The sequence below is a fragment of the Pseudochaenichthys georgianus genome, unplaced genomic scaffold (genome assembly GCF_902827115.2).
Source record: "Pseudochaenichthys georgianus unplaced genomic scaffold, fPseGeo1.2 scaffold_474_arrow_ctg1, whole genome shotgun sequence".
Lineage (NCBI taxonomy): Eukaryota > Metazoa > Chordata > Actinopteri > Perciformes > Channichthyidae > Pseudochaenichthys > Pseudochaenichthys georgianus.
This window is the reverse complement of record NW_027263038.1, coordinates 62,394-88,457: the sequence shown is the minus strand read 5'-3', so window position 1 is coordinate 88,457 and position 26,064 is coordinate 62,394. Positions and strand designations below refer to the sequence as shown.

Genomic DNA, 26,064 nt, shown 5'->3' with positions numbered 1-26,064 from the left:
GCCCTGGCCTGACCTTAGCTAAAACTGTGTGTTGCTGGGCAGAAAAGGCAGACTGCAGCACAGAGAGCACCAAAGGTGGGGGCTTCACAGCAAACACTATAAAGAACAAGATATATTCAGAATTCGGCACTCACTTCAACTGGGATCTCACACTGACGAGCCTGTCACGGTGGGAACTCAAGAAGGAGTCCAAAGCGCTTTGTGGTATAGTACGGATTGATATATCTTTGTTGAACTGTGTAATAAAGTGCTTATTTGAAGAAACAATTCATTGGAGTGCAAAGTCTAGTTTTTGTACAGCTAACAGAGAATAGTGTCTAGGACACAATTCCTTTCCCCTCAGAACTAAGAAAGGTCATCGGCAGATCCGGACGGCGACCCCGCTCTGGCCATATCCAAACGATCTGCGCGGAGGACGGACCTGGTAGACTCCAACAGCTTGGTGACCCCGTGACGTGATGGTCTAGAGCGGGAAGTCCGGACACCGATGACTTTCTGAGAGGACACCAAAAAACATTGAGTTTACGGCTTTTACAAGAAACCATCTCACACAATCAAAAACCCGGGCAATTCAGAATCAAGGTAAGCATCTGCCTGTTACAACAAATAGATGTGTTTGAAATACCACTAAATTTTAGGATTGTGTGAAAATGGCAGAAATAATTGTCTCAGCTAAAAAGTAAAGATAAAACGTAAATAAAATGGTGTGCACTGAATAGATCAACAAGGGTATAAACAAATCTGTGATGAGAAGCGGGTGGAACCCAGTAATTTATGAGGATCCGCCGCGGTCCAACGGGAAGGTGTCAAACTTGTCAAACAAGTAGCCAACAGTAAGGTGTCAAACTTGTCAAACAAGTAGCCAACAGTAAGGTGTCAAACTTGTCAAACAAGTAGCCAACAGTAAGGTGTCAAACTTGTCAAACAAGTAGCCAATAGTAAGGTGTAAAACTGGTCGCCGTATCAGTAGCTAATATATCTGTGTACAATGTTTGCTGTTTGTTGATTGTTCTGTCTGTTGGTTGTCATTGTTGATTCGTAAAGACCTTGTTTTATGTTGGTAAATGTTTTGGTATACCAATAGTTTGTTGTTAGTTGTTGAAAGAAGCCCCCCTTCTCTTGAAAAGGCTGAGAGCTCCAGCCGGAGCCGGGGTGTCAGTATTTGTCTGTGAAAGAATCTCCCCCCACTTTCGGATTCTGTAGAAGAATACTCTTTGTTTCAATCAGAAAAAGAGCAAGCTATTCATCACAATTGTATTTTTAGGTTATGAATAAAACAAAAAGTAGTAGCCTAAGTGATAAACAGGAGGGTTTTTGAACGCTTGTCAGTCAGAAGGAATATATTAATGTTTATATAACAGGGGAAGCTCATTTGTGGTCAGCTGCCCTCTGTTCTTCAATATTCTGTGTTGCTCCACGGACATTCAAATAAATAAGAATAAGGACATTAAGAGTAACGACAAGAATTGTCCAGTGTATTAATAAATACAAGTGAACACATATTAACCTAGTCAGATAAATAGATACGAAGTCATTCTTGTTTCAAGGAAGCCCCCCCTCCTCGTGGAATGCCTGTTCAAGCCGGGGTGTCTGTGAGAGTACCCACCCCCCCCCCTCCTTCTTTTTTCTCTCTCTCTTCTTAAAATGCATGAAGAAAGAGCATTGAATTTAAAACAAGTGTGTGAATAATCGAGTGGTCTGAAGAAGGAGGGAATAACATTGAAGATTAATAGATCAATGTGTCGTAGATATTCAAATAAATAAGAAACATTGCATTGTGAATTTCGTGGTATTTGTCATTTACTGAGAAGTTTACTTATATTTCGAAGGCATTTATTGCATACAGTAACGTTGAGGGAAAGTAATAATACTGTTTGCTGAGTATATGAAGCAGGTTAAAGTTTGATTCAAATTGAACATAATAGTGGATTATTCCACCTAGTGTTTTTATAATATCATTAGTAGACATTAATTGTGTTTGTAAGTTTATGAAGAAAGAGTAGAAAGTAAACGGGAGGTTGTTATGAGTTTGTCAGTCAGAATGAATCTGTTAAAGGGTTACGCATGACAGAGGTGTTGCACAAACACACCGGTGATTGATGAGAGGAAATTTGAGCCGGCAGCTGCAGGGCACAGGGAGGAAAGAGAAAGACAAGTAGATGTTTTGAAGAGTTCAGAGAGAGTAAAACTTGTTTCTAAATAATGTCATATTGTTTTGTGAGTAAACATGAAATAAAAATATATTTACTAGATATAACAACAACATGCTTAACTAGGTTGACAGAAAACTGCTATTAACCAGTTTCAGCAGCTACTGTCATATCTGTGTTCTACAGAGAACATATGTTGCATTTACAATTCAGATTAAGGAAGTCCACAATTGATACCATTAAAGACCTTTTGTGGTTTCAAATTAAAGAAGATTTTAAAGATGAAGTAAGCAGGACTTCAACTAGACAAAAGAGATTTTACAATGTGGTATTACTACTTTTAATGGAGTAAAGAATCTGGGTAGACTACTGCCATTGATTTGTTTTAACATTCACATGTTTCAGCATTCCTGACCATATAGACACTCAGCCGTTTTATTTTGTAACCCTTTGGGGGAGAGATTTAAATTGAGTTTATCTCCAGTTGCTGGTTTTATTGTGATTTACAGCGGCACTGGAAAGTTGTGCGCCACCTTTGGGTTGTACTCTGAATCAGTGTGTTGGTGAAGAGTTGCTCACTACAGAAACAGAAGAACTGTGCAAAGAACGCATCTGAGGAGGGTTTGACATTTTGCGTGTACCTCGTTGTCAAGGCAACAGTGGTGGGAAGAGAAACAGCAGTTTTGGGGGATTCCTGCTGTGCAGAGGACAAGTGTGTCTGCTGAATGTAGCACATTGATCCAGAGGTGCCTTCCCCCTCAGGACATCCCAGTGCAAGAGTTTCATTGATCCTATTGACTACAGCTGCAGAGGACAACGCATTACTGACTGTTCACAATGTGACAAGATCTTGAGACAGGCTGGTCTCAGACGGTTCAGACTCTGAGGAAAATATGCGATGATTTGACAGCATAACTGTGCAAGAGTTTTCCAGAGGGTGGTGTACAACAATAACATTAGTGTTTGAGAGGGGAGGCTGATTGTTTAAACGATGGTCTGGAATGCTGAAAAGATTAAAGTTTAATATTCTTGGTTGACAAACAAGACATCTGATTATTAGGTCACACATAATAATTTAGACATATAAACTAACTATGAGTAAAGGGATGAATGGAGTTCATATCCTAGGGAGGGTTAGTTATGTTGCGAATACTTCGCAGGGTATTTGCTAATGTATTTTGAAGAACAAAAAACAAGGACACAAGTCCAATTTTGTTTTGTTTTTAGATTAAATTGTCCGTTACCAAAACTGTTCACCTTGTGTCTAGATTTGGACTTTGAGGGTAAGGGAGTATTTAGGCTTATTTTTATACATCTGACATTTTAAAATATGTTGGCTGTTCACCAGATAGACATTGGTTAAGAACTTTTCTGAAGATTGAATATTTGTTCCATTTCTACATATTCCTATTTAAAAAGTAATTTTAGAGTAAAGAGGGCTGATGCTGAAATGGGAAATAATGTGGGGCCTTCAATCACCCATTAGAAGGGTGCATATTATTGACGACCAATAGGGAGGAGGGGTCACTCGACCCACCCAGCAGTGGTTTTTAAATCTTACTTGCAGCTTCACAGGAAGCGCACAGCACCAGATTATGAGTTTAGAGGACTAGCGGCACCACCTCCTAATGGACATTCATTTAGTTAGTAATTAACCGACATTTAGAGATGTTAAAAAGTAAAAACATACCTACCATGAGGGATGATTCCTAAGTTCAGCTACAAACCATTGATGAAATTACTTCTGTTTTTAGGTCCTTGATAAGGGAAGGAGTGATTGTTACATGTTCAGGACACCCAGGGTTCCACGCACTGTTAAATAGGGTAACATTGTTCTTTAAGTGCACCAGAATTGAAGATAAATTAATAGAATGAGTTATGGAATACATAGCAGAGCTTTACAGATCCTGATAATGTTTTGACACAAGATAATAGTGATGTACACAAGTTTCTGAATTACATCTATTAGACGTGTTGATATTGATTAGGTGTTAATGAACTGCAGTAGTAGTACAATAAGGAAGTGTCATTTTTTGGCTAACACTTTTCAGGGAATTTGGGAAAACAGAGATATCTTGAACATTATAGTTGTAATTGTGAATTAATAAATGATGTCGCTCCATATATACAGATTTCTATAGACGGAGGATGCTGGCCTGTGCTGGAACATCTCTGCAGGGCACGACACATGGCCAAAAAGACTGAGACCAACTGACCTTTGACCCTGACAGACAGGTTAACTTGGGAAGGCACTGTCAATGACTGACTCTGAGGTGTACCTGACCAAAACCTGACTTTACAACCTGACAGTGTGAGTGAGTGTATGTCTGCATCTGATCAGTGCAACTGCATGATTTAAAACGATGACTAATCAAGCATGTTTTGGACTAACACATTATTTCTGTGTGATAATAATGTGTGAAATGAGAGGTTTCCTAACATTGCACAAAAGGGGAAACCGTTTCTAACCTACTTGATGTTTCACTCCCACAGGAGGTGGCTGTTTGCAGAATGTGAAACTCAAACTATGACATTTGAAGGTTCTGTTTCTTTTAGGACTGAAAGATGGAGAGAGACACTGGAGTGTTTACTGTGGGAAATGATGGATGTACATTTGGGAAAAATGTTTGGTATTGTCTTATAATCCATTATGACCTGAAGGTTTTCTTCCCATACAGGTTTTTGTTTACACATGAGATAATGTGTAAAAAAGGGGGAGTGTCAACTTTACAATGTACATTTTTCATTTAGGGACTGAAAGGAACCTGCTGCCCAACTCCATTGTTCAATCTGACCATTGATTGACAGTTTTAGAATTGACCTGCTCCATATTTGGGGATAACACACTGTTTGATGAATGTTGACATGTCTCTAATATTGATTGAGTTATAGCAGGTAACACAGATAAAGAATCAGTGGCCAAGGGGCTACCAGAGAGATGGACTTAAGAAGCTGACCTGTGAGTAATGTGTCAACTAATGTGTCAACAGGTATTAAAGTAACTAAGGTTTGAAATGTAGAAAGAACATATTTACAGTTAAAGTTAAAACATAGTAATGTAATGAGATAGAAAGTAATTTGGACAACAACCTAGCCTGGTAAAGAAGTAAAAGCCATAGACTTTATTGTTGAGGTCATTATGGGGATATACATTTAATCTAAATACATAATAGAAAGACATTTGAGGACAGTTTGTTAGAATTCTGTATTCATTTTTTCAGCGGGATAATATCTAAGCACTGACGGGTAGAAGCAGTATCACCAGGAAGCCATTCACTTTGTTAGTATTGTGATTTTGGTTGTTTTTGAATCCATAAGATTAGTGTGTTTCTTTACCAGAAACATTAGCAGTTCAAATCATATTTAGATTTTTAATGGGATCTCAGGGATTTCATTTAAAAATAAATACAGATGCTTGTCAGAAATTCAGAGCTATTGGAATATGTTATTTAGTTTACCTAAAGATGTTGGGGTTCTTATTTAGTGGGCACAGTCCAAGTATTAAGATTCTGAAGCTGCACAATTAATTTAGAAAACCTGTGCACAGACGTCTGTTGTTTTAAGACACCCCACCAACAGGCTCCAAGTTGCCACGCACTGGTGGGTCAAACAGCCGAGGGCCCCAGAGCCCGGAGCGTAGGCTTGAGGGATTTGTATCAGATTTCTCCACACAGGTTGCTGACGCCGAAAGGGGGACCCGAGACGCAGGAGGCTGACTGTCAACCCCAGGCTCTCCGGCCCCGACCGAGTGACCCAGAGGACATCCCATGCCGTCCGCCTACAAGGAAAGGGGGACACGTGGTACCACTGGAGCAGGTGTGTGGAAGCACCAGCACCTACCAGGACCCTCGCTGACACCATCCAGGACCTAGGCCAACTGAACATCAGGCAAACAACCGAAGCCCCCAACCCCCAAGTGTGGACATCGACTCAACTTCCGAGGAGGAGGAGACAACAGGAGAACCAACGGCAGCCCAGGAGATAACAGCCGGCGAGGAGGCACAACAAGGGACCGCTCCCCCAAAGTAGGCGGTACACCACACGCATCACATACACACACCACACAAGAGACACTCACCTACACTGATACACCAAAGAACTTTTACAAGAAAAACGAAGATGAAGAAGAACTCAGGACCTAACCAACACCTCTATTGCTTGGCCTTAACACTTTGTTTTTTCATCATTGTTGGAATAATCATTATCATAGTGGGTGAAAGGGGGAGACAAATCATTGACCAAAGTAATAATCCAAATTCCCCACAAAATGAAACTACACAAGATATCAATGGCCGTGTTTGCAGCAATTTTGACCTTGTGCGGGTGCTGCTGCATCCCATGTATCCGCTCAATGGTGGACAAAATAATTAGTACCGCCATAGCACCTTCTACTCCCCTGGGCCAACAACTCGCCTTGCTATCCTTAGAAAACAACCCAGACATTGAGGAAGGCGAAGAAGAAGCAGCAGCAATGGACACTTTCCCGACAGCACCACCAGTACCACCGTATGGCAGAATGTGGGAAAGAGAGACAGAAGCCTAAAACAGCTGACATAAATGTACATAAACAATAGCGTTGTTTTGTTGCCCCAATCATTAGAATGGGGCAAAAGGGGGATTGAAGGATAAAGATAAGGAAAAAGTAACTGTGAATATAAGATATAGTAAATCCTGTTATAGGAAACATTGAGCTGTCTGAGTGGAAAAATAACGTGTTAAAGTTTACTGCTGTTAAAGTTTACTGCTGGCCGGCTACATCCTGTTATCTTCAAGGACGAGATGTGGGGCCCTGATCCTCACCAGACGCAACTGTCTTGTGAGAAAACCAGTTAAAACAGGTAATTAGAAAAAGGGAGTATGGCCCTGGCCTGACCTTAGCTAAAACTGTGTGTTGCTGGGCAGAAAAGGCAGACTGCAGCACAGAGAGCACCAAAGGTGGGGGCTTCACAGCAAACACTATAAAGAACAAGATATATTCAGAATTCGGCACTCACTTCAACTGGGATCTCACACTGACGAGCCTGTCACGGTGGGAACTCAAGAAGGAGTCCAAAGCGCTTTGTGGTATAGTACGGATTGATATATCTTTGTTGAACTGTGTAATAAAGTGCTTATTTGAAGAAACAATTCATTGGAGTGCAAAGTCTAGTTTTTGTACAGCTAACAGAGAATAGTGTCTAGGACACAATTCCTTTCCCCTCAGAACTAAGAAAGGTCATCGGCAGATCCGGACGGCGACCCCGCTCTGGCCATATCCAAACGATCTGCGCGGAGGACGGACCTGGTCCGGTAGACTCCAACACCACCGTGACCCCCCCCCGCTCTGCTGAAATACACAATTAAACATTTTTCTGTGACCTATTTTTTTGTATTAATACAATTAAACTGAAGACAGTTTAATGACCTAGAGATACCCTTTTATTCCACTGCTTATGTACACATGTTGTAAATAATGGTTAAAAACTCAGTAAATGAAATAAACAATGTGTTTAACAATTACAATGTAATATTGTATTTTCATCTAATCACAAAGTAGAGGTAAGAATAAATAAGCCATTTCATTTAAAGAAAAAATCCCTCTTCCCTGCGCGCATTGCACCCTGGGATATGGTAGGCCGCGGAGTGTACAACATCAGATGTATCCTTCAAATTGGGGAAAAGTAGGCTGCGTTAGTGGGCTGCATTCGGAGGAGTCTCGTCTTTTTTTTAAATTGGGACAGCCTTCTTTCCGCGGAAGTGACGTAAGCGATCTACGAATGCACTCTTCGGAGGATGCAACCCCTGAATTGAGACATGGCCGTAGTCTGCGACCCACTGGGTCCGCCCGGTACCAGAAGGACAGACACACCTACTCAAATAATAACCCATGCCTATTGCGCCATGCGTAATGGCGCATCACCGTCCCTGGAATATAGCATAATATAGAATTTCCATGAGGGGACAATACAACCCTGCCGCTGTGAAAAAGTAGACGATGGTCACACTTTGTCCAGCGATAAAAGAAGGGGGAAAAAACAGCTCTCTGCTTGCAGACAGACAGGAGAGAGGCGCACAGCTGGATCCCTGACATCACTCACTCTGACAAGAAACTCAGTAGCCTACAGAGTGTGTCAGAGAGGAATGGGAGACTTCCCTCAATAAAAAATGAATAAACGAACAGGGGGAAGACCAAGATGCAGCAGTGCAAATGTCTTTCCACTGACATTCCTCCGTGCAAGGCCGTAGAGAATGAAATTCCTCTGGTGGAGTGCGCACTGATGTTCTCCGGGGGATCCCTCCCAGAGGAGACATATGCCTGTGACACAGCTTCACACAGCCAGTGTGGCAGGCGTTGTGCAGACCTAGTGAACGCTCTCTGTAATGCACAAACAGCGCTGGGAACGGCGCAAACAGCCGTGCGCGTAACATAGCAAGCTAGCACGCGCACGGGCAAAGGAGATGAGATGCGGCTTCTTCCTCTGATGTGTGAGGAGGAGGAAAGAAGCCATCCAAAAGTTACCACTCTTGACCTAAGGAGCTCGTGATAACATTTGGCATAAAAACCGGGTTAGGGCGCAAAACAGCTGAGCTGCCATCTCCTTGGATCCAGAGAAATGACAGAGCCACAGAGAGGGCAGACAAGTCACTCACCCTTTTTGCTGATAAAAGTAGTACTACTTTGACTGACAAAAACTTAAGGGGAACCTGGTCTAAAGGTTCAAATGGGACTTTCAGTGCACGTAACACCGAAGCCAAGTCCCACTGAGGCGCCAGTGTGCGTGACACTGGGTGGCTGCTGATCAGGAGAGAGCGTCCCCGCGCCACGGAATTTCCCACGGTCTGCCTGACTAGCGTAAGCTGTAGGCATAGGCAAGGCAAGGCAAGGCAAGTTTATTTATATAGCACTTTTCAACGCAAGGCAATTCAAAGTGCTTTACAAAAAAAATGAAAGACATTAAGCATTAAAAAAGAAAAGCTAATAAAATAAACATTAAGGAAAAATACATGGATAAAAGTTACAGTGCAGTCTAAAATATGAATAGTTCAATTAAACATTACAAGAAAAAGTACATGGATAAAAGTTACAGTGCAGTTTAAGATATGAATAGTTCAATTAAAAGCAGCGACAAAAAGAAAAGTCTTCAGCCTGGATTTAAAAGTAGTCAGAGTTGCAGCGGACCTGCAGGTTTCTGGGAGTTTGTTCCAGATGTTTGGAGCATAATAACTGAACGCTGCTTCTCCATGTTTAGTTCTGACTCTGGGGACAGGAAGCTGACCAGTCCCTGAAGACCTGAGAGATCTGGATGGTTCATAATTTAGCAGGAGGTCAGTAATGTATTTTGGGCCTAAACCATTCAGTGCTTTATAAACCAGCAGCAGTATTTTGAAATCTGTTCTTTGACACACATAGACACCAGGACGCTCCTGTGTGCTCCGGGGCTATCAGGACAGCTGATAGCCGCTTCTCCCGCACTCGGTCCGGGTACCGAGGGGTCAGCGGAACTGGTGGGAAAACGTATAACAGCACCCCGTGATGTGCTGTAGTGGTCGTCATGGTGACGAGCCATGACATCGCTGCCGCTGCCCCTGAGGTGAAAGGGCTGCGAGGGAGTCTCCACACGCTGCATTTCACTCCGGCTCTCATCGCACAGGGGATGAGTGGAGGTGTGTGCAGTGCTGTCCACACAAGGCATTATAACGGCGCTCGTGGGCTTATTATGACCGTGTGTAGGAGGCATATCTGGGAGAGAGGAATTCCGCGAGCTGTGCAGTTTATTAACCAAAAAACAGAAGGCTTCTGCAGCGAGCCCTGTTGTCTGCTAATCGACAGGTTAGTGGCAGCCGGCTTAGTTAGCGAGCTCTGCAGTTTATTAACCGATAGATTAAAAACAGCAGGCTTGAACCACCTCTGGAGTCTCCCCCTGTGGAGGAGACCCAGGGGGATCACCACGTGACCAGCTGACGCCATGCAGAGCAGCTGCATCACGGAGAGGGCTGTCACCACGCTGTGGGGTGTGATACGCCGGCGTAGAGCTGTCAGTTTCTCCACTCTCTGCCGCGAGAGCCGTGCTCTCATGCTGGCTGAGTTTAATTCCATTCCCAGGTTCGGCTCCTGGGGAGGCGCTATCGGAAAACCAACATCCGTCAACCCCCTTAGTGAGGGGGATGTATGAGGACACCGGAGCCTTCAGGTCCACCGCCGCTCCCTCCTGGAAGGAGCACGGCCAGACCGGGTCACTCCTGACGGTCTGTACCCGGGAGAAACACTCCTGCCACCGGCAAGAGAGCTCTCCTGAGCCGGGGGAACGAGGAGACCTCTCAAGGCGGCTACCTTTTCGATGATCTCCGGCAGTTCCTGCAGGATCCCGCCTATCGACGGCAGAGCCGTGATGGCGGAAAGAGGGATCCAGGAACTCAAGGGCTCTGTCCACGGAGTAGGACTCCTGGACTGGTCAATCATCCTCCTCGGCCGCAGTAGCGAGATCGTCCGCTCTTCGCTGCCTGTCTGCCAGAGGGAGATGGGCACAATGAGCACATGACGCCTGCTGGGCGAGAGCTGCGTGCGCGTGCTCCGACCCCAGGCAGGATTCGCATTGTGAGTGCCGGTCATAGCTCATTATGAACCCCGTCTGGTATGAGGAGCAAACTCTAACACAACCCTGTGTACTCATGTTTAAGGATGTTTTTCGAGGTGGCTCTTAAAAGAGCCTTTACTCTTTAGTGTCTCTACAGTGCTTCAGTACTGGGGTGTTGAAGAAAAGAGGGAGCGGATTGTCGGGCCTCCTTCCTATTTATACCGGAAGTGAGTCCGAAGGTGGGGCCCACCTCGCAGGTGGGCGTGGACTACAAGTGTTTTCAGTGCTGAGCGGGTGCGCAAGGGATTACCCAATAGCAATAGCCTTAGAGGACGAAGCCTATACGAAATAGAACAATGGATGCGTTCTAGGCAGGGGGGTTGTGTGGGAGAGAAACTCCCTCTGGAGGGAACACAGGGATGTTAGCCTCTGCAGACCATGCATGCACAAAAACCTACTGTATGGTCATTTGTTCTGGGAATCTCATTTTCGAGCCTGAGTCCTGGAAAACAGGCTCGGGGCTTAACAGGTTAAGGAATACAACCCACACAGTAAGGTGTATCCAGACCTGTATCAAAGAGTATGATACATAGAGGTCAGGCAGGTAGTGACACACCTTTAGAATTTCAAAATTTGACTGAGATAGATTATATTAATATCATCAAGTAACAACACAAATCCTCCTGGCTCAAAGCCAAACAGTCGAAAAAAAGAGCCATAACAACTTTCTAGGACACACACACACACACACACACACACACACACACACACACACACACACACACACACACACACACACACACACACACACACACACACACACACACACACACACACACACACACACACACACTGTTTCACTACAGGAAAGGGAGAACGCCAAAATAGGGCCCCTTTAAATGTTGTCAACACACCATTATCAGATGTGATCAAATAATCACGTACATCACTCCGTCTTCATCATCCATGTTTCAGAGGTCTTTTGAATGAGCGGATGCTTAAACGAGTACTTCCAAACAGTACGGACATCAAACAGGAAATGGCACTTAATGTGAAATGTTAAAGGACATTATGACTAAAGGCTGTTGAAAAAGACATATCTCATCTATCCACTATGTCATAAAATAATATGTCAATGTAATAATACTGTTCATGTTATTCTAGACCTTCATACCCTAGCGCTGTGCAGAGCCTGGTGCCGGATGAGGTTGCTGAGGAAGGAGAAGTTCTTGCCACACTTGGAGCAGTGGAACCTCTTCTCCCCGGTGTGGACGCTCTGGTGGACCTTCAGGTTGGTGGAGGTGGAGAACTGCTTCCCGCAGTGGGGGCAGGGGAAGGGCCTCTCCCCCGCGTGGACCTTCTGGTGGCGCTTGAGGCTGCACACCTGGCCGAAGCTCTTCCCACACTGGACGCAGCGAAACGGTTTGTCCCCCGTGTGGACGCGTTCGTGGATGCACAGCTGGCACTGGTGGGCATAGCGGCGTGTGCAGAAGGTGCAGGCATAGGGCAGGTCTGGCGGTGCTGATCCAGTCTCCTGCTTCTGATTGCCAGATGCTTGATGAAGGTGGTTCGGACTGGAGAAGTTGTCCATTGTTCGGACTCCAGACCAAGGATGCTGGATGTGCTGTTGCTGGGAGTCCATGGCAGCCAGGGGGGTGTTAAAATCAGAAAGACTGTAGGCTGCCTTACCTCCAAACATGTCTTCACTGGATGGCTCATAGTTCATCGATTGAGACAACAACAAACTACCGCGGCGGTCCTCTGCTCCAGGGTAGGGGGACTTCATCACAGTGTTAGCCTGGTCCATGTCGCTTCGAGGCCTTTTAGACGCTGTGGAGAAACTAGAGGCCATGTTTGTGCTCACATGGCTAAATGATGAGTCTTGTGCCACAGTTCCTGCTGTGTTTGTGGAACAAGATGGCCGCTGTCTATCTTCAGTCTCACTGCTCTCTTGCCAGCCCAGCAGCGTTTGGGAAGGACTGTGTTTCTCTGGGGTCAAACCTGATTAGCCAAAGAAAACAGAATTAACCAACATAAATAGGATTTCACAAACACACTGTTGTGATGGTAAGCCTGGTTGGCTTTCAGCTGTAGGATGGATAAGTGTGTGTTGGGCCCCTTCACCATCTCCCTGCCCACTTCTACTCCTTTTGTGTCTTCACATGGAGGGTCTGCCACATTAAGTGCGGGTTCCAAACAAAGTAGTGGGGAGTGCAAGTTATCTAACCCTCCAACAGTGACTCTGCATCCATTGATTTTACCTGCTGCCCTACCTGACCATGTCAACACTGTTTGTGTCCAATGGAAACACAATAACATATATATGTTAAATTATAATGTAGTACAGTTTTGTTTATTGATAGCTAATACATATCTGATATAAAATTGAGAACAAGTAAAAATGTATGAAATGGAAGTATAACTGAAGATGAAGTAGAAAAACATGCATAAAGTACAAATTCTTGGAGCTCTATTATAATTGTTTTGTGAAAACTGAATTGCACTGGGTGAAATGTTCATCTATTTCCATGAACCCACACAAATACTCACATCCCTTAAAGGTGGGGTAGGTGATTCACTTCAGAAACACTTTTTGTTATATTCCATGGAATGCTCTTAACATCCCGATAGCAATGAATACATGAAATGTTTTGACAATAAATATATACAAATATTTCATCTGTGAAAGCCGTGGCGCTGTAAAAAGCATGACCAATTATCTTCCCCGGCCCGGGTCAGATAATTGGATGGCCTACCTGCCTGTCAGCCTTCCATCTCCACTCAAGCTGGTTTCTCCATTCTTACCTACACTGTAAAATATTACCATGATTTCACAATATTTAGCTGTAATATTTTACAATAAATTACTGTTTTAATACTTTACAGTCTTTACCTGTAATGTTCACAATATAATACTGTAATACGGCCCATGGAGTGGCTGGCTCGGGTTCCCTCCTTCTGTTTGTTCCTTTTGGCCAGTCCTCCAGACCTCTTTTTGTTTCCCGTTTCGCTTGCGTGAGCAAACGGCTGATTATCAATAAATGCTCGTTACCAAGTACCGGTTATTGCGTGTATTCTGTCATGTTGCGGGTCTCAGCACGAGCCACTACCGCAGAGTAGAGGTTGGGGCCGTAACAACATGTCTAAGACACTGTGAAATGTACTTTGCACTTCAATGGAGTAATACAAAGTTAAAATGGGTATTTTCTTTGTTTTTCTTTGTTGATTGAGCTGATTGAATTGTGTAGTTATGGTAAAATCCCAGTGAACTAGTCAGATTTACAATATATTATCGTATTATCTACATTTTTATATTTACAGTAAATTACTGGCTACTGTCTTGTATTACTTCTACAGTTAATAGTGTGAAAATAGAGGTAATTACTGTAATTGATGTGCATCAAGGTACCATAATACCACAGCTATGTACTGCTATATCACAGTAATTCCATGGGCATGGCAACTGTAAAGTCACAGTATTTAGTTGTACTTTTATTCTAATTTACTGCACAATATCTATATTATATCAATTACTGTGAAATATTCACAGTCAATTACTGTGAAATCCATGCAACCAGTAGCTAGTAATTTACTGTAATTGTACAGTCAAACATTTTACAGTGTACCCTACCTTTAATAGGGATAAGTCGAGCTCTTAAAATAGTCCCATATACTAGTTATCATCCTGTTTAATAAAAACTTGTGACCAGCTGTTTTAGGAAATGACTGAGCCTCTCATTTTTTGTGTGAAACTATATATTTTTCAGTAAAATATATCTATCAGCAATATGTTTTGCCTTCTTTTGTGCCTTGATTTGAAGCAACACAGAGCAGCTGAGCATATTACCACTTAGTTTGGTGAGGACTAACCTGCAGTCAAAATAAATCACTACTGTTTGCTGCTTGGTGGAAGGCTGAATGACGTGAACAGTGATACCTTGCTCTTCGTGCGTCTCTTCGTCTTTGCACTGAGCACTGCTGGAGTTTTCCAGAGGCCTCTGGCCCTGCAAAGAGGAGGCATTCATTTAGCACAGACAGAATAAATATCAATGTTTCTGAAAGTATTCAATGGGTTGACATATGCTGTAGGTGCTACATATAACACAAATATGTCATGCATTCTAGTGATTTACTTTATGTTAGAGCATTAAAGGTGGGGTAGGTAAGTTTGAGAAACCGGCTCGAGATACACTTTTTGTTATATTCCATGGAATGCTCTTAACATCCCGATAGCAATGAATATCTGAAGTGCTTTGACAAAAAATCCATAAAAAAATGTCATCTGTGGAACCCGTAGTACTGTCAAAAGTTCAACCAATCTTGGATAGGATTGCCGCCCTGTCTGTCAGCCTTCCATCTCGTGCACGCACAAATGTATCTCGTGCCCTCATTGGGCGTGCCGTCATTGGGCGTGCATTGCAGCAGTACTTCAATGACTCGCCAGTAACAGGCGGCCACTTTCACCAGTCTGCTGACGTCATGTGCGCGTTCATGTTCAAGTTAAATGTGAAATTAGACCATACAATACAAATGTTATTTATTGGCATGTTTACACTGAACTGTATCTATACAGGAGTACACATTAATTTGAACATTCCCCTCTCTTCTTTGCTGAGCTCAAAGCTCTCAAAAAGCTACATTTATGCGATTATGTAAGCAACAGAAGGTAAGAAAGTGCTCTATGCAGAGCCAATGGGTATTGTTCACAGAGGTTTTAAGGCAGTTTACTGCAAGAAACAAACAGTGAGCGGCCACATGCTGTATTTATTTACAATTTGTAATACACCTTAACATCACAACCGGGGAACAAACCTAGTTTATATGATGAGAGAGAAACAGGAACTCTTATTAGAAGATTCATGTGATGATATGTTGAAAAAACTCATCCTTCTTATGCACATTTTTATTAATAACATGGACAATAGAATACAAAAGTATCCAAAGACTCGATTTGATTCTTCTCATTGAACTGAGGCACTCAATAAATTACATAAAAAAATAACTCGACATTAGTCATTCAGATTTACACACATCAGAGACCTTGTACAAAGAAGGAGAGTTCTCGTGTCTCTCAGGCTGCGTCGCTGACAGAATAAACACATGTTAGTCACTGAAGCCTGATCTGTGAGGGACTGACAGTGCATTTAATGACAATATGTTTACTTATAGGGTCCTTGTGGGATTCCTAATTGCTTGTTTTGTATGGATTGTTACGGTGGCCGCAAATGTGCTACAACGGCCCAAAACACTTCCATAAGCAGAAATGCACTGCACTTTCCAAAACAATGCAATCATAAAAACACGAAAGTGTTGGCCAACTGTCTCTGTTGGCAGTCTGTTTCATAATTGTAAGCGTTTTGTCCATTTGAAATGACTAGGTTAGCTGATAGCTTACAAAAGATCTGCAATAATATCGGAAGGAATCATTAGTTAAAATGTGATCAAATTTGATCAACATTTTAGTTAAGTATCCAGTGACAGTTGGCCCATTTTATAAACCTGGAACGTCAACAAGCGCTCCGGTCCAGTGGTCGCGTTAACAGAATATTTTCCGTCTATGGATTTGTATTAACAATGACGGAAACATCGGAAAGCAGTCTTTCGTTTTGACAATTTAGAACAAACTCGGAACAGCGCCAAAGTTTCCCCACAGCGAGGCACCGGGAAACAGTTCACGAGCATGCTCTCTTGAAAAGTCTAACGCCACCACCACTCCGGTCCCAGCTGTGTACGTCACTTTTCAGTGTCTCTCATTTCTCCTTATGGAAGTGTTTTGGGCCGTGGTAATGCGTTTGCCCGTGTCAGCCACCGTAGATAAAGAAGCCTCCGTGAGTTTTACATAGAAGTGACTTGGGGACTTCAGAGCCTCACACTCTGTGTGTGTGTGTGTGTGTGTGTGTGTGTGTGTGTGTGTGTGTGTGTGTGTGTGTGTGTGTGTGTGTGTGTGTGTGTGTGTGTGTGTGTGTGTGTGTGTGTGTGTGTGTGTGTGTGTGTGTGCCCTAGAAAGTTTTTATGTCTCTTTTTTTCGACTGTTTGGCTTTGAGTCAGGTTTTGTGTTGTTATACCACTTGATGATAATAATATAATCTATCTCAGTCACATTTTGAAATTCTAAAGGTGTGTCACTACCTGCCTGACCTGTATCATACTCCTTGATACAGGTCTGGATACACCTTACTGTGTGGGTTGTATTCCTTAACCTGTTAAGCCTGTTTTCCAGGACTCAGGCTCGAAAAGGACATTCCCAGAACGAATGACCATAACTTCACTTCTAAAAGGGGTAAATTAATAATCTGATAAACCTGTGAGTTGGATGTAGATGAGTCAGAATCAATATAGATTTTTTTTATTTTAAAGTAAATTCAGATTGAACATAGTAAAAAAATTTCAATTATAGTGTCCATCCAAAAAAAACACATTACTTATCGTGAAAACCCTTGAATGATGGGATAGTAGACTAAAAGCTTTAGGAATCCAAACTATAACATATAATAAGTACCCTGTATCAAGGTTGATGCAAAACAAGTGAAAATTGATCTTTTTAGAGATTTAGCACACAAAAAACACTTCTGGGGTCATTTGGGTGGATTTGACCTATCTCTGGCCCCCCTTCGTCGATTTTGATGATTGACATCTCTTTTTAACCGTTAGAGCCATCTACTTCCGGTCCATATCACCGTATTTCGGGAAAATTATGTATTGAAGTCAATGGAGAGAGAAAACGTATCTTTCGATCCCGTTTTAATTGTGCCACGAATTACACATATGATGTTTGTCAATCTTAAAAAATCATTTCCATGTCAAAAAAGTCACAGTTTGTCGTAAAACTGTTGAAATGTAAGACTATGTAAGTGATGTCATCATAACTGATGTCACGATTGTTTTCCTCCGCTAAATATAAGAGATAGCTAAGATAAGATAACTTTAACAAGATGCCTGTGTGCTTAGTACCAGGTTGTTACCATTTCATTTCATTTCAAACCTTTATTTATACAGATAAAATCCCATTGAGATCATTGATCTCTTTTCCAAGGGAGACCTGCTCAAGTAGTTCCACATGAAACATAAAAACATAAATAGAACAACAAAAGGACATCATACAGCATCATTTACAAAATTATCCACATAAACAGGTACCAATAGCTTCCGATTGAGTAGCATCCAACCGAGCTTACGTTGTTACCATACCAGCAATGGGTCTTGCTCGTTCTTTCGCTTCCCGTCTGATGAAAGGACCAGGTATGGCTGGATCAAGTTAGCTACCTAGCTAGTAGCAAGCACGTTAGTTAGCATTACAGCCTTAGCCTTGTCATTTTTATTAGCCTTAACATGAAGTAACCAAAATGTTAAAGAGTAGTAGTCATATTTTGTGAACCCTTTGAAGAGTACTGTCACACCGGTGTGATCATTCTCTCCAAGCGTCTTTGGGTTCAAGAAAAGCGCTATAGAAATAAAAGGTATTATTATTATTCTATAATACACCATTTAAGCCCGGGGGAGAAATGCTAACGCTAACGCTACATTACCATCGGCGATCTTTTCTACTTCACGCTATCTGCACAAATGGTTGACATTAAACATTAAAAAGACCAGGCAGTTCAGAGAGAATCAAAGGAAGGCAGGCAGGCAGGCAGCTTTGCATGACATTCTTCTGGACGTGTTTCATTGTGGTGATAGTGAGGGTAGTCAATCGTTAGTGATGGCCATCTTGGTGACGTGTGTTGTTCTGCTAGACCAGAGATGTAGTTCATTGACCGTTTCACACAAAAAAATGTGTTACTTCACAGTTTTACGACACATTTTTTTTTTTTTGACTTGCAAAAAATCTTTTAAATTGACAAACATCATATGTGTAATTCGTGGCACAATTCAAACGGGATCGAAAGATAATCTTTCTCTCTCCATTGACTTCAATACATAATTTTTCCCAAATAAGGTCCCATGGAGGTCCACCGGAAGGGGAGGGACTTCGCCACTCTATGGAATCGAATGGACGTTCCACATACACACACACGTTACCAAATAAGGAGTGAGAGTGTAGCCCATACTTGCCAACCCTCCCGATTTTCGCGGGAGTCTCCCGATTTCATCATGGGAGCCTGCCTGCAGACCTCCACTCTCAGGACAGTGCCGGTGTAGGCTGCACTCTCAGGACACCTCCACTGTCAGTACAGGAAGTGACGATTCTGGCGAACACGTTTTTTTTCCTGCCCACCGAAGGACTCGTTTGATGGAATTTTTCAAATCACAATGGAGACTCATCACGGAGGTGATGAATGGCATATATGTGTAGGCAGAGGTAAAGTGCTATTTTACAAGTGTGGGGGGGGGGGGGGGTCCTCACCTCCTCTAGGGGGGTCCGGGGGCATGCTAAATATTGTTAAGTTAAATGCATCAATCTGGTGCATTTTGAGAGCAAAATGAATTTGTGGATACATCTCTCAACACCCATATGAAACAGAACTGTAGACAGATTTTCTTTTTCTCTATGGATATTTTACAAATCGCTCTCCTTTCAAACTGTATTCTTGTTTTACTGTCATATAATATTTCATAACTGTTTTTCATTTATTCTTATAAATGGTGACCAAAACATTTGAGACCCACTGAGATAACTAGACTAAAGTTAACTATCTAAACAGAATCCCTTACCTCACTGAGCTGTAGTTATCTCTCAGTCTGACAGGACAGAGCTCTCCCTTTCCTTGTTTTAGAAACAGCTTTTAATATCCGTTAAGCTAACCAGATGCTAACAACAACAATGCAAATTGTGAGTTTGGTAGAAATATACTGTATAATAGTAAAGTTATTTAAGATGATGCCATAGTTATTGAAGATTTATAAATATTCGCCAAATTATTCAAAAGCATATTCTTCCAAACTCCTTGCTGTAGTATGACACACAGGAGACTATTGACGTGTCTAGTGAGTTTGGTAGTAATAAGCTGTATAATAGTGATTGAATATCATTGTATTATCTTTTTTCAGAGTTGCACTTTGCAGACGGTCCCTGAGCACTCGTTTCTTCTCCGGCTGCAGATAGAAACCAATGTAATGTGTCCAGCTCGGAGGACGGCACGTATTTGCTTTTTTTTTGATCGAAATGTGATTGTAGTTCGTTACCAACCTTACCACGGTACTTAGGAGACGTCATTTGTGTCTGAATAACGTTTTGTTCATGAGTTATTGATCCGTGAAATCAGAATTTCCCAATATCGTTCCAACTTTAGTGAACTAAGCCAGAAGACCGTCTCATTTCGTAGACCGCTCGGTTTGCTGTTCCTTCACTTTATTTGTATATGCAGCCAACACTCACGCTCAATGCGTGAGTGTTGGCAGCCTTGACTTTAATACAGCTACACCTTTGTTTGGTTTCCATGGTAGCGCGTCTCTTTGGTAGCGCGTCCCTTTGGTAGCGCGTCCCTTTGGTAGCGCACGCAACTGAAAGTCTGAGAGGGTGAGGAAGATAGTCACAGAAAACAGAACAATAATCGACAACTCTACCCTCTGCTCACTCCTTTCCTGTAAAATACAGGTCCAGCCCATATGCTCCATGGTGCTACAGGCCGCAAGGTAGTGCACTTACAACTACAATAAGCATGTTAATGTTAATCTAATACAGCTCCGGCGATCCACTAGCACCCGACCCCCCCCCCCCCCCCCCCCCCCCCCGTGGTGGTTTTGAAAATGCTCCCGATTTCTGAGGTCTCAAGGTTGGCAAGTATGGCGTAGCCAGAATACCCAAAACAGGAAGCTGTCATACACTCTGGAAGCTATCATCAGCAGCTAATATGAAAAGTCAGTTTTTTAAATAAAAATGGAATTATGGATTATCAAAAAAAATTCAAAGGAACAGACACATTGGATTAACCTATGGATTAACCTTCAACTGCGTTTTTCTCTTTTTAATGCCATTGGAAACAACTTTTGATCAGAATAACAGCAAACGGTGAGCATATCTCTGTTTTTTGCTACCTAAAGCTACGTCGTGTGTTGTCTCGTTTTGCTTCCCCTGTCGCGAGTTCTGATCGCTCAGTGATGATACTTATACCTCTAGAATCTGTGGAATCTCAGCTTGCTAGCAAAGCTTGTTTGTGCAGATCCGATAAGTAATAAAGTATTTATACCTAGAGTTCTGTGCTAAGTGCGTTAGCATTTTTTCACTCAGGGCTCATTTAGACGCTTCTTGTGAGACTTGTGTTTTGTTTCGGTAAAAATGGTTCATATCATCAGTTAGCTGAGTTTCTTCGCTTTAAGTGAGTATGACACATTAATAGTATTACATTTTAAGAAGCTCTGAGACACAGTTTCGTGAAGAAAAAAAAACGGGGGAAAAAAGCCCGGGGGGGCTAAGGGGCTTAACAGGTTAAAATGTCATTATGTCAGACATTTTTGAAACAATTCATTGGTTTTTTCCCTGCAACACCCAAACATCCTGTAATTTTCTTTATTGTAGTTTTCAGCTGTGTCCGCCATCCCTGCACTAGATTAAAATTGCATATAATTAAAATAAAACTGAAATGGTGGATGATTAAAATAACTGGAGAGCCATTCAGACAGGTCAAATTTCAGAGGAGCTGCTTATGTTTGTGCTACATCACCTCTCTCAATAGTAATCCTCAGGGTTAAAAAGTGTTAGTATTGCTTTGAAAAGCCTTGTCTCGTCCTCTTCAGGGATAACTTCCCCCTGCTTGGTAACTCTGGTGCAGCATTATCCTGTGTGGGTGGGGGAGGTTGCTCTCTGAGTGCTGGATCTTCTGGTGCCTCTTCAGGTTGCTGGGATGGGAGAAGCGGCGGCTGCAGACGGAGCAGCTGAAGGGTCTCTCTCCGGTGTGCACATTGCAGTGGATGTCCAGCTGGCTCTGGCACACGAACCTCTTGCTGCAGAGCAGGCAGGCGTAGGGCTTCTCCCTGGTGTGCCGGGCCAGGTGCTTCCGCAGGTCCGACTCCAGGAAGAAGCGCTTGGTGCAGATGGTGCAGCCGTACAGACGCTCCATGGTGACAGCGTGGTGGAAGGCCAGATGGAAGCTGCTGGAGAAGGGCTTGTAGTGGCTGTGGTGGGGAGGGTGGTGTTGGCTCGCAGGGCGGTGAAGATCCACGGAGGAGTTGATACCAGAGCTAATCCCACCACTAGATGTTCCTGGAATGGCATCTGGAGGTAGAACGGAACTTTCCTGCAGTGAGGACTTCACGTGCACTGATTCCAGCCCAGCGCCCAACTGAATCCTGGGTGATGTAGTTTGATCATGTCCGTTTTTCTCTCTTCCTGCTTCTGTCTTTATCTGGTTTGCATCTGACCACACACACCCCTCTGATGCCGCCTCTCCATCAATGACTATCACCTCTGACAGGGAGGATGTGTCTAAAGCAGCCTTATTATCCTTCCTGATGTCCGTTACGTCGGCACAAGAAGCGACCACACTGCCGGCTCCTGAGTCCAGCGGCTCACTGTCCCCTGCTCTGACATCACTTCCTGTTAGCATCAGCTGGGAACTGTGGGTTGTGTCACTGCTGTCAGTTACAGCTGTTCTGCCGACAACTAATGTGACGATGTCAGATCCACTGACCTCCATTTCGCGATGGCATCTGGTGTCCATCGGGGGGCCGGGGGGTGACGTGGCGAGGTTGGCGTCTCCTCTAATGTCCGCCGCCTCGTGGTGGGGGGTTCCAGTATCCATTGTTTCCTCCACCTTGACAATTAGCAGTCCCTCCTCCTCCTCAGGCTCTGCTGACTGAGAGGACACACTGATTAAAATAACTAAAATGATGTTATAAAAATACTAATAGGATTAAACTGCTGCCTATAATTTAATACTAAATGATAAAGGATACTAGATGTTTTTGATACAACAAGTCACATACTGTATGTTTTGGCTTTTGCTAGGGCTGCCTTATTGTTTTATTTCGGGGTTTTTCAGCTCAGATATATATAGTCGATTTATCATTTTGAAATGCTTTTTCATGCTGAATTACCTATTTCTAAGAAAATGATGAGAACAACTCTGTTATACAGAAGATATAAAGTTGTGTTTCTGTGACGGGGGATTTTATGATCATTTGACTAATGTACAGGGGAGATACAGCATATTGGGTTTCTGTAAACAAGAAACCAACACACTCTTTGTTTTGGGAGACAGGTGTGTAACACAGCAGACTGCCATAGGTTTACCTCTGGGTTTCTCCACACATAATACAGTTGGTTACTCTATTCAGTTGAACATATAACAGGTGCAGACTAAATGCACTAACATACTCCAGTTTTCTTTGACTTATCCAATTGTTCTGCCAATTGAGTGCTGAAATAAGTGTAGGGGAACACAGGGTTTCCCACACATAGACTATACTTGGGAGGGCCGCCCAGGTATATATTTTATTAGTCCGTGACCACGACGCCATCTGCGATCGATTAACTTGTGGACAATGATCCCTCGCTCTACGCCTCCTGTACCCAGTCCCGGACTGGCCATCGGGAGGACCGGGGGGTTTCCCGATGGCCTGGCCTGTTAAGTGGCCTGCCTCACACAGGGGGACTGGCTGTCTACATGATGTGGCCTGCTGACATGGCCACTGTCATACAGACCATAAATCAAAGCCCTTGATTGGTCTCTGTGTGTTATTCAAGCTCGGGATAACCTCAGCTCAGTGTTTAGATAGTTAACTTAGTCTAAGTTCTCAGTGGGTCTCAAACGGTTTGGTCACCATTTATGTAAACACATATTTCCATTTGAGGGTGTCAGTGTTTTTTCATATTGGATATGTTATTGGTTATGGCCATGATTTTATGATTATTGAAATGTATACAGTTCCGTTTCATATAGGTGGTCCCACATATCTAGTCTCTTTATTTTCCTCTCAAAATGCACCAGATTGATGCATTTAACTCCAACATTTAAAAACAAATCTTACCGGGGGAGCATGCCCCCGGACCCCCCTAGAGGATTTGAGGTCCAGTAACCCATGTGACGTCCATATGGTTATTTGTGCGTAGTAGATTTCAACTGTAGGGCTATCACTATGGGCCCTGCCTGTACCTGTTCGCTCTGCCATCGTGTGAAGGGTCTGCTAACAAGCGACCAACAGAAAGGTTAATGTTGTTGCACATCACCTCAACACCCCCCCCCACGCTACTACCACCCCCCCAAGTATATTTTAAATCCGTGGGAAACACTGGAACACCTGACACACAGCGGAGAAAGTGACACCAGCTAACCTTTGAGTGGTTGACCTTTTCTTTTCTCCGCTATCAATATTTTGTGACTATGGACTCATGTAAATGAGATCCAAGATGAACTCAGATAGAACATGAGTGAATTAGAGCAGGGTCATATGAGTGTAGTTTTAACTGTGTACTATGATTACACTACATTCCACATTTAAATCATTTTCTACCTCTCCCCTATGTCTGCATAAAATAATTTATAATTGCAAACAAACCAGAATAACGTCGTGGCTTAATGTATGTCCCTCCTAAAAAAAACAAAAAAAACAAGACAGGCCAATATAAAAAATGCTTTCTTGAATTGGTATCTGAATTGCTGCTGCAACAAAAACAATTTCCCAAATTGGGATCAATAAAGTACCATCTTATCTTATCTACCTCAGCTTTGGTGGTGGTGACCACCTCTTGATCAGGGTCCTGGTCCAGGTTGATGGGTTGGATCTTCCTTGAAGACTGCTGAGTCGCTGGGTCTCGGTTCAGAAACCTGGTCCTGGCCTGCAGCATGGGGCCTGCTGGGAAATAAGAAGGACATTAATTGGTTACAAATGACTAAACTAGTCTTATGATCTAATGATCAGATCATTCACTGTGAAAGAGCAGGTGTTGTGCGGCCGTGCTGGACTGTTGGGTTATGTCCTGTTGTGAACTGTAACCCCCTAAAGTAGAACACCTAGACTTCATATTTAAAATATAATGCTTCCCGTCAGCTTAAATGATTATTTATGATGGTTGTAATTCCTTTATGAAAGCAATATAAATAATCTCACACAGCTAGAAAAGATAAGACTGTAGGCAAATATTTTTCTTCAGAACTGTAACAATGGTTTGACTTTATTTACAATATCTCCTTCGACCACAAATAAATAATTCATAAAAAAGATATATAATTATGTATAACAGAACACTACGGAAGGGGATCAGGGCCAAATGACATTTTGAGTTTGACTTTAATCTCAGAATTCTAAGAAAATAGCCACAATTCTGAGAAAAAAAGCCATATTTCTGAGAAAAGTCAGACAGAACCCTGAGGAAAAAAAGTCCGTTAGAATTCTGAGAAAAAAGTCAGAATTCTATTTCTCTTCTGTAGAACACACATTCAACAGCCATGCTAGGTTATGTCTATTGTTCAGCAAAAATGATTATGAAGACATTTTAAAGTTCCAGGTGTCGGAGCTTCTTACCGGCCAGTGAGTCCCTGCTCTGCCGGTGGAGGGGGCGGACCCCGGGGAAGCGGCCGCCGGTGAAGCCCTCCGCTCCCCTCACTCTCTCCGCCCGGTACCTGGCGACCTGCAGCTCCATCAGTTTGAGTTTCCGTCGCAGGAACTCGTTGTCCTTCTGGCTCCGGGACATCTGCAGGTGTACCACTGTATATCCGTCGTCTACAACTTTACAAATTTCCGCCACGGCCGCATTAGCCAGCACCTCCATGATGGAGGCGATCTGAGAGTGGAACTCCACGGAGGTCGACATTGTCACAGCGAGTCTGAAACACCCGGCTGTAAATAAAAGGAAAATAAAGGACCTGCTTCCTTAAAACAACATGGACAGTCCTGAAGCGTTGACGTGCTATCTGAAACGCATAGCTAGGTGTTTTGAAGTGATCCTAAAGTCGGATAAAATGTGTACACAGACTGCTGTTGGAGTCTTGTTGATATGATGGTTGGTTGCACAATGGCAATATTTCACAGTAGCCTACTTCCCAATAACTACACCACCACAGCGCCCCCTCCGTTCAGGAGCGGACCTGCACCACAGTAACTAAAGTGTCGTTACACATTTAGAAGATATTACTGTACCTGACCCTGGTATCAACAGTGGAGTAACAACAAGGTACTTACTCAACTACTGTACTTAAGTAAGAGTTACTTGTACTTTACATTAGTATTTTTCATTTCATGCTGCTTTTTACTTCATTACATTATGCAGATTTAGGTTATTAGGTTGTACAAAAACCAACACACATAAATTAAAGGTGGGGTAGGTAATTTTGAAGAAACCAGCTCGAGTAGGGATGGGCGGATCGATCCCAAAATATCGATACTTCCGATATTACGTTACGTTTCAAAATATCGATACTAGAGCCAATAGGATCGATACTTTTATATTTTGTCCCTCTCCTCTACTCCTCTATTTCATCAAA

The 26,064-nt window shown here is 43.0% G+C and overlaps 1 protein-coding gene across 2 annotated transcripts; it reads right to left on the bottom strand.

Moving 5' to 3' along the window:
* On the bottom strand, positions 1-25,579 carry LOC117442782 (zinc finger protein 239-like). 2 transcript variants are annotated; one of them, XM_034078731.2, is made up of 6 exons: positions 25,106-25,579; positions 24,303-24,436; positions 22,273-22,437; positions 14,643-14,709; positions 11,880-12,706; positions 1-495 (listed from the first exon to the last, which is right to left on the bottom strand). In XM_034078731.2, the coding sequence occupies exons 1-6, from the start codon at positions 25,392-25,394 to the stop codon at positions 346-348; spliced, it is 1,632 nt and encodes a 543-aa protein (XP_033934622.2). In that variant the 5' UTR covers positions 25,395-25,579; the 3' UTR covers positions 1-345. The 2 variants fall into 2 exon arrangements, with proteins under 2 accessions (XP_033934622.2, XP_033934623.1); XM_034078732.2 differs by lacking the exons at positions 1-495; positions 11,880-12,706; positions 14,643-14,709 and having other exon boundaries at positions 20,387-22,437.
* Between the last annotated feature and the right edge of the window lie 485 nt (positions 25,580-26,064).